We start from the raw sequence: 10,000 nt of genomic DNA on the forward strand, positions 1-10,000 counted from the left end.
AGGCAAAGGCATTCACTCTATCCCTCCGAGTAGATCCAACGCGATCATGCCCGATGCTTTTACACAGGTGAGCGCGTCCGTGAGAGGTTTACTTCTTTTTTTTCCCCTCCTTTCTTTCTTTTAAAAAAAACTTTATTTGGTGTGGGCGATTGAGTGGAGTCAGACACCGACTTTCACCCCCTCCCCTGCCTTGCCAGCCTATGATTTTGAACTGTGGCGATTCGTCTTTTTTTTTCAGTTTATGATGGTTCTTTGTTGATTTGTTTATTGGTTTTTAATAGTTAAAGGGGAGGGGAATGACTCAGAACTGTTGAAGATATGTTTTGGGAAAGTCTCTCTCTCTCTCTCTCTCTCTCTCTCTCTGTCTCTGTGTGTGTGTGTGTGTGTGTATGTGTGTGTGTGTGTGTGTGTGTGTAGGGGGAGGGGGTTGTGTTGTGGTGTGTGTGTGTGTGTGTGTGTGTGTTGGGTAAAGGGGGGGGGGGGTATTATCACCTATTTCATGGCACTGGAAAGAAGTTGTTCAAGCAATGCAGAATTATTTATACGAAATGAAATGATCGTACCCACTGGATCGATATGTCTTTCGTTTAAATCCCCCCAGTGAGTATTTCCCGAGAGTTAGGTCTGTTTGGAGATCACATGCATATCGACGTACATCGATATCGATTAATGATTAGACAGGCGTACGTATACACACGTAGCTTAATCTCGCACTTGCAGACCTGTGGATGTCCAGATGTCTACAGGGAAGTAAAGAGATGTGAAATCATAACAGTGGAAAAGAGACAGATCGCTTTGAGAATATAATTATTGTTGTGAAATAAAACGACAGATCTTAAGATAAAAGTATTATGCGTTTGTTTTATCTTCAAGGCCCTTCTAACAAAACAGCAGTGTAAAAATGTGCTTTAAAATTCATTCATTCATTCATTTCTTCTTCTGCATAGTAGAAGTAGTAATAGTAGAAGTAGTAGTAGGAGTAGTATTGGTATTGTTACTGTTGTTGTTCAAAGCATATGATATAATCATTCTTCCAAGAGGATACAATCTCACGAATGTAACAGTCAGTGTCGTGGACATATTTTACAAGACTTCCTCCGAACCCACCCACCCCCGTCCAACCGCTCCCCCTCTCCGACACCCCACCTCTCTCTCTCTCTCTCTCTCTCTCTCTCTCTCTCTCCCCGTCCCTCCTTCATATCCCTTGATGTACTCATTCATCTCTAAACTCCATACATATGTGTATCCACTGTCCTTACAACTATACGACGTAAAAGAAATATAATTGCGGGCATAAAAGCTATGCCCGATAGCTCTTTGATTCATCTGGGCAATTACAGTGGTTGTGTGCGACTGTAATTTAAGCAGTGATATGAGCACAGTCTGTTACGGTGAAATGGTGACGCGGTTTGAAGATAACCACGTTGTGTGCATTTTATTTTGAATGGGTATGACGTTGGCCATTAATGTACAGGGACTGGTTGCTTGCGTGTTCTGGTACCAGTGTGTTCCTGGTACCTCTGCGTCCTCTCTCTCTTTGTGCGTGCGTGCTTGCGTGCGTGTTCATATCGCTTTTCATTTGAAAAGAAAATCGCAATATCTTTGAAACGGTAAAAAATATTGGTATACGCAAGCTGGTCGTTTGCTCAGATAAAACAACAACAACAAAAACAACATTAAAAAAACAACAACCGACTATTAAGATATGGGATCGATATGTTCTGCGATGATTGATAACTAAGATTAAAAAAAAAAGAGAGAGGTCACTTGACTGAAGAGAGAGAAAACACCCCTGCTTGTATGTTCCTAAACCATTCATATCTCGCGGGGAAATCCATGTGTCTGCTTTTATTCATTGTGTTGATCAACTGACTTTGTGCTTTAAACGTATATGTATGGCCACGTGGTATATGGAAACTGAAGTTCATCATAAACGGTTGGGTTGTTTGGCAGTCATAGTACTGACCAGCATTAATACGCCAAGCCAGTATAGTACATTACTGGCGATAACAGTTCATTATGCACGTGCAGTCATTTATCATGGAACTGTGGCCTTCAGCTCAGTTATCGTTAATGTTAGTGGATATCCGTTAGCCATCTCTTCGTTTGATCAATTTATCAGCTATGCCGTTTCGTGAGTTTGAATTGAGAACTTTGTATTGAATACGATAACCAGCTCTTGTTTTAGTCATTGATTACTTCTCATGACCAATACACACACTCACACACTAACACACCACACACACACACACACACACACACACACACACACACACTCTCTCTCTTTCTCTATCTGATATATATATATATATATATATTTGTGTGTGTGTGTGTGTATATATATATATATGTGTGTGTGTGTGTGTGTGTGTGTGTGTAGAATTATATTCAACGTTCCAGTTTCCCTGTTTTGTCACTGTATTACCAGAGTATACGTATAAGACCAGAAGTTCTGCTGTGGGGAAAAAAAAAGTCACCGACACTATACAATCAGCTGTTGGGCTGCTGAAAAAAGAAGAGGAAAAAGACATCGACTGTAATAGAAATACAAATAAGAAGAAGAAGACCGAAGAATGATATCAACAACAACGATGATGATGCTAATAATCATAATTATAATCATAATATGAACAACAACAACAACAACGATAATGATAATGGGCTGCTGAGAAAAAAACCCGACTGTAACAACAACTATGATAATAATAATCATAATTATAATCATAATATCAACAACAACAACGACGATAATGATAATGGGCATCTGAGAAAAACACCGACTGTAACAACAACAACAATAATAATAATATTAACGACAACAGTGATAAGAAAATCTAGGGAGAGTTGGACAGTACAAGGTTCTTCAGAGAAGAAGCCCCCCTCAGCCAAGTGTTTCGGTCCTTAACTCCTTACATTCTAAGGGGGCTGGGCCGCACCCAGGTCATGACTCCTGGATGCCCTTGTATTGCCGCCTTTTTTCTTTCTTTTTTTCCCCCCTGGTCCTCAGCAGGTTCGAACCCGCACCTCCAGGGTGGTCGCCACTTCAGGACTGAGTCACCTTTCTGGCAGACGTTTTAACCACCGAGCCATTGTACGCCTAGTTTGAGTAAGGAAATTTATTCCAGCTGGAACTCTTTTCTGCTGCTTCTGTCATTGCCATGAGAGCCCTTGTCCTATCTCTGCCAGAATTCGACAGCTGTTTCATGAGGCTGTAGGCAGATGCGCTCACAAACCCTCTTGCACCAATCTCTATGGCGAGAACTTTGGCTTGGAAGCCAGATTCTCTTAGGCTGCTGGCTAGACTAGCATACTTCTCGTCTCGTAGATATGGGCTTCCTCCATTCTGCTTTCATATGGCACAGTGAGCTCAGTCAGAATCGCTTGATTCGTTGCCGTGGAGTGGAGTACTATGTCAGGTCTCATGCCGCTCTTGCTGATGATTTCCGGGTGTTTCTTCCCCTCTGGTAGGTCAACTGTACATCCGCAGTCTTCGGCACCATCAAACAGTCCACGTTTCCATGCTTTAGAAACTCGGTATGCTGTTCCTGGCCAGGCTTTATTGCCTTCTGCAGAGTAGAACTCAGCTGGAACTTCTGGTGGGGTTGGTGCTCCTTGACAGTGCTTACCACGTGTGCAGTTTCTTTTAGCACTTGGTTGTTCCTCCATATGTACCGTCCTTTGCTCAACGCCGCTTTGCATGAGCTGAGGACATGTAATGATATTGGAATGCTGATGAAAAAAAGAAAAAAAACACCGACTGTACGACTACTACTACCACTACTACTACTAGTACTACTACAACCACTACTCTTAATGATGATAATAATGATAACAATAATATCAACAACAATGATAATGATAATGGGCTGCTATCAAAACACCGACTGTGATAATGATACTAATGAATAATGATGATCATAATTAATGATAGTGATAATAATAACAACAAAAACAAAAACAACGAGAACAACAGTAGTGATAATGGGGCTGCTGATTAAAAATAACAAAAAACAACAACAACAAAAAACACCGACTGTCCTACTTCTTCTTCTACCACTACTACTCATTGTAATAACAACAACAACAACATTTCTCCCCACCACCCAGGCCAGACGGGCGTCAACCAGCTGGGTGGCGTCTTTGTCAACGGGCGCCCCCTGCCGGAGAGCGTGCGAAGACGGATCGTGGAGCTGGCCCAGATGGGCGTCAGGCCGTGCGACATCTCGCGGCAGCTGCTCGTGTCCCACGGCTGCGTCAGCAAGATCCTCACGCGCTACTACGAAACCGGTTCCATCAAGCCGGGCTCCATCGGGGGCAACAAGCCAAAGGTCAGGGTGAGTATGTAGCATGTAGGATGAGGAGGGTGAAGAGTTGTTTGGTGGTTCTGACTGACTATTTTTTCTTTTCTTTTTTTTTTTTTTTAACTCTTTTTTGATGTTGTTGTTGTTTCGCTTGTTGGATTAAAGTCTTCTCTTTTGACGAAGTCCATTAAGGTAATTTTCTGTGATTGTGTTTAGATAAGTCGTTTTGTTGGTTTTGGGGGGGGGGTTTGTTTTCAAATTTCACCCACCCCACTGCCTCATATGCCGGGTTCCCCCCCCCCCCCAACCCGCCATTCATCCCTACCCCCTCCTCTTCTAAACGATAATAGTCAAATGTATACATTAATACTCTGACAAAATGTCTTCAATCAGCAATATGTGTGACGGGACATTAAACAGAAACCACCCCTCCTCCTCCTCTTCCTCCTCCTTCTCTTGTTTTGCTTGTTTCGGGTTTTGTGTGATTTTATTCTTCTTGTTTTTCTCTCGTGTTTTATGTGATTTCGATTTAGTTTTCTTCGTTCGTGCGTGAATCAATTCTTTGGCTGAGTGATAGATGAATTTATCATTCGCCTGCTTAAAGAGTCGCCTGTTCATTTCGTTTTTGATCAGACAAACGTTACCCCTTTCTAATCAAACAATGTGTATTTATTTGTCCATTGCTTGTCTATCTGTTAATAGAAATTGTAGTGGTTAGTTTAACGTCCTGTTGACCATCTGCTTATCAGGTCAAGTTGATCGTGGATGTGGTCTGAAGGGTGGTGTGGTCGAGGCTTTGGTCCTGTGGAAAAAAAAAAACTTTCAATATTCTGTCTGTCTATCTATCTATCTACCTATCTATTATGCTCTAATAGTACTATCAGCAGGCTAGCACAGTTCCCTGATGTTGTGTATGTGCATGTCTGCATGTATTCTGCAGCAAGTGGCGACGCCCCAGGTGGTCCGCAAGATCCTGGACCTGAAACAGCAGTCGCCGTCCATCTTCGCCTGGGAGATCCGCGAGCAGCTGCTGGCCCAGGGCGTCTGCGACACCTCCTCCATCCCCTCCGTCAGCAGCATCAACCGCATCCTCCGCAACGCCGCCTCCTGCTCCTCCTCCGCCTCACCCTTCGGCCCCGAGGGGCTGCCCTCCGCGCTGGGGTTCGAGTTCCTTGGGAGACACTACGGGATAGGGCTGGGGATGGGTTCTGTTGGAGTCCCCGTGCCTTTACCTGCCGCCCTGCCCAGGATCTCACCTGACGGGTACACGGTGTCTGGCGAGGTGGGGACGGTGAGGGACCCTTCAGCACCACCACCAGGGGTGGGGCAGCGTTGTTCTTCCAGGAGCAGCCCCCCTCCTCCTCCTCCTCCTCCTCCTGCAGGGAGCGGGGGAGGGATGATGGGGGTGCCCAGGTTGATGGGGCTGGCCGGGTACGTTCCACCCGCCGCCTGGTACAATCCGCTGAACCTGTCCATCCCGGGCCTGTCCTACCCGCGCCTCGTGCAGCCTCTGGTGCTGGAACCCGAACCCACGGAGCCGGACTCTGCCGGCGGCGGCGTAGGGAGGGACACCTCCCCTACCCCGCACAGCAACAAGAAGAGGGATCGCCACCACGAGGGAAAGGTCTCGGATCACCTTGACGATCACAGTGGGGACACGGCAGAGCACAGACTCGACAGCAACAAACACGTGCAACCGGACAGCTCCACGAGTGACAAACGCCCGGACAGCCGTGGGGGAACGGACAAAAACACTGACTCGGAACACGGCGACAGGGCGGACACATCCGCTCCATCGGAGAGCAGCAGCAACAGCAGAAGAGACAAAATTGCTCAGACTGAGAACTGCGAATGTAGCGAATACAGTCTTTCTGAAGACAAAAAAGTTCATCACGACTCGAGAACGCAGCCGGAGAGCAGTGTTGAGACGCACAGGCGAACGCTAAAGGGAGAAGAACCCGAGGAGACAGACAGAGCAGACGTTGCACAGGACAAGGACGTCACCGTCCAGGAAGAGGCTCGCACCTGCTCATCGCACGCGCACACTAGTAAACGGAAACACGAGGAAGAAAGCTGTGGTAAGTATTGTGCAAGATAAGTATGTTTTTTTTCTTTCTTTCTTTCTTTATTTATTAAGACTTCTTGTTATAGCATATATTCTTGAAGCTATATGCGCTTTGTGTGTATGAGAAGCTTGGAAATGGTTGCATAATATGTATGCTTCCATGAGAGAGAGAGAAGGCGGGGGGGAGGGGGTGGGGGGATTGAAGTACACACCGAAGTGTAATGCTTATAATTTCCTGTCCTAAACGAGACTTCGGAATAAGGACAAACTGGTCAGAAAGTGTAGGGTTGATGATATATTCCGGACTTTTTCCTGGTTTTTGTAGCTTTTCCCAAATTTGCTCATCAAAAAGAACAACAACATTAGACCAGGAAGTAGAGTCTGGTGAAAATCGCAGAAGGAAAAAATGTGATTGAGGAGAGGGGCAGCAGTACAGCATGATTTTATGGCTCAGAAGAGACTGTATCAGGAAAGTGACATGGAGAGGTAAGTTCTACTGAGTTGTTTTGTTTGTAAATGTTGCTGTCATTGTTCTTGTATTTCTTTTTGTTTGTTTGTTCTGTTTTCACAGTTGACCAGATTTATACGAACGTTTAAGTTGAGCGAAAGTGGTCCTGGTGAAACGAATCAATCGCATTCACAGAGGGAACTCACACTTACGCGAGCGAGCGCGCGCGCACAAACACACACACACACACACACACACACACATACGAGAGAGAGAGGGGGGGCATAGCAAGAGAGAGAGAGAGAGATGGGGGCTGGAATAGGGGTGTCACATAGGGGCGACAGAGACAGAACGAGAGTCGATACAACCCGGCTACCTTTTCCTTCGGAAAGTGTGACGTTTTCCCGAAGGCTACAGACAGACTTCCCACCACCCGGGGGGACCCAGATCGAATGGAAAAGACAGTTTTGTCGAGGCGTTAATTTTACCACAGGAAATGAACGTACCAGCCCTGAACGACTTCGCGCAGCTGCAACCACCACCACCCTCCTCCTTCCCGCCATGCATTGCGCGCCCTGACCTGTCAGCCGGGATCAATTTCCTGTGTGCGCGCGCATCATCACGCGGCAAGTGAGATTATCCACATTTCCTTTTCCGACAGCTTTGAGGGGAGTGGGGGTGGGGGCCGGGGTGGTGTGTGTGTGTGTGTTGGGGGGAGTGGGGGCGGGGGGGGGGGGACGTAGATCCTAGCGGTTCGTTCAATTCTCGGAAAGGTGGACCAATTGAGATGCGATGCTTGGGAGTCTGTTTAATGTATGAAGTTGGTGGTGGGTTTCCGGAACGACACTTTGAAAGGATGTGCGACCAGGCGCTAAATGTAGACGGCTATCTGCAACTACCTAGTTTTTTGTTGTTGTTTTTTCAGGCTAGATAGCTGGAGAGCTAGTCATGGCTCGTTTTAAAGATGCATCAACAGATTGGTGCCGATACCGTTCAGGCGGCTGGAGATAAACTTTAATTTCTTCTGTTCACTTCACGTTGTTTGTGGCCTGGGCCGTCTCTGTAGGGGTCGGTTTACATTAGGATAATTAATGAGGTGTTCGGTGATTGTACGTGAAGACTCGATTTTGAAGAAAAACAACAAAAAGTCCCTGAGCTGGGGGAAAATCGGCCGGAGAGAGAGAAAAGGGAAGTGGGGAGCGTGTGTGTGTGTGTGTGTGTGTGTGTGTGTGTGTGTGTAAGGGAGGTATGAGGGTCGGGTTGGGGGGTCTGGAGGTGGCGGGGAGGAACCCTCCTCCTCACATCATACCTGTCCATCCGTGTCTTGTCTGTCAAGCACACACACACATACACACACGCACGCACTCGCACACACATACACACACGCACGCCTTTGCACACACATACACACATACACAGACACATACATACACACACGCGCGCGCGCGCGTTACACGCACACTTTACATATTTTTTTCTTTCCCTTCCCAACTTCTCCAGTTTAATATCTTTTAAAATGGTAACACGTAAAATTGAAGACTACTACTGCTGCTACTGCTACAAGTACTGCTGTTGCTACTACAACAACAATAACTACTACTACTACACAGAAGCGCGCGTGCATGGGTACAAAATGCGCCCCGGCAGATGACCATGACTAAGTAGCCTACAGGGAGATAATAAATGCATGCTGGTATTGTTTACAATGCACCTCCAAATCAAAACCAAGTCATGCATCCCGGTTATTCTGCCAGAGAAATCACATGATCAAGATATTGTCAGTATATTTATCATTCTGTTGTATCATTTCCATCAGTGTCCTCACATTTATTGAACAGGTTAAGTTACATTATCATAGACATGTTTAAATGGTGATCTGCAAAATTGCTTTTAGGATTTTATTATTTTGCACCCGAGAAAACTCGCCAGCTTTTCTTCTTTCAAGCATCATAAATTGTTAACAATTACTTCTTTTTTTTTATTAGAATAATAAACAAATATATGCATTGAATGATTTCAAATTAGAGTAAATAAAGTGAGCTTGCAGCCAAGTTCGGTTCCTCTTGCAGAAAGGTTGGCCTGAAGCTATCCATCTGATCGTTGTTATTAGTATTTATGCTTCTCTTCATCATTGTCGAAAAGTTCCGTTCCTTTTCCCTTTTTTTAAATTTTTAAAAAATATTAATCGTCAAACCACAACCCAGCAGTTGGTGAGGTAAGGGTGAAGAATCTAAACTGGAGCGAAGGCAAGAAGAGGGCAGAGGTGAGGGGGGGGGGGAGGGGACAAGGGAGGCAAGTCAGAGGAAGGGGGGGGGGTGATAAGGAGTGGTAATCTCCCCCATCGATCTCAAGACGTTCCCTCCCCCCCACCCCCCCTCTCTCTCTCTCTCTCTCTCTCCGGCCGAAGTTTCGCCGTTTCTTTCCAGCTCCACTTCCGGTCGGTTCTCGGCGAGGACCGGAAGGCACGCCCGCGTCTCGCTTTCCACGTGCCCAGCCCGGCTCGGCTCTCCGCGGCGGCGGAGGACGTGAATTATTAATGCGCGGGCCTGAAAGTGACAAATGTCTCTCCAGCGTTCAGCACGAAGATGCACCTGCTCTTGCACCGTTGAAAACGGAACATCCCCAGGGGTCTGGGAAGAAGGGGAGGAGTGGGGGGTGAGGAGGGGGTGGTGAGGCCGAGGGGAAGGTGGTGGTAGTGTGGGTTGGGGGGTCGGGGGAGGAAGAAAGGATGGGGGACAGCGAAAGTGTGTTTTGGACTTACATGGACAAGGAAATGGGAGATGTGGGGGGGGGGGGGGGGGGGGGGGGGGGGGGGGGGGGGGGGTTGAAGGTTGTTGGAGCGTGTGTGATGGTGATAGAGATGAACAGTAGGCCTACAGAGAGAAATGGGAAAGAGCAGGGGTGGGGATTTTTCGATTTCATGATATAATTCTGATTGTACGTGGGTGGCTGCGGCAGATGCTTGGGCATAGTTTTTACTTTGATTTTTTATTATAGTTTTCATATTTGTTTAAGTTTATATGTTTTATTATCCGTTCTTACTTTTTTTTCCCCCAAACGATCACTCTCAATCTCTCCTTAACCTTCGTGCATTTTTTTCCCTTTGTAAAATTGACACCGACCGATTTTTGCTTTGAAAGGTACGCGTATTGATCAATAACGTAAAATGAATCAATAGATAAATAA

The 10,000-nt window shown here is 46.2% G+C and overlaps 1 protein-coding gene across 1 annotated transcript in view; it reads left to right on the forward strand.

The window, feature by feature from the left end:
* Positions 1-10,000, forward strand: part of LOC143299570 (uncharacterized) — a 37,217-nt gene that overhangs the window by 8,405 nt on the left and 18,812 nt on the right. The window contains exons 3-4 of the mRNA XM_076612854.1: positions 4,108-4,334; positions 5,242-6,379. Of these exons, the coding sequence (XP_076468969.1) occupies positions 4,108-4,334; positions 5,242-6,379 (1,365 nt within the window). The remainder of the gene's footprint in view (positions 1-4,107; positions 4,335-5,241; positions 6,380-10,000) is intronic.

This window comes from Babylonia areolata, chromosome 25 (genome assembly GCF_041734735.1).
Source record: "Babylonia areolata isolate BAREFJ2019XMU chromosome 25, ASM4173473v1, whole genome shotgun sequence".
NCBI lineage: Eukaryota > Metazoa > Mollusca > Gastropoda > Neogastropoda > Buccinidae > Babylonia > Babylonia areolata.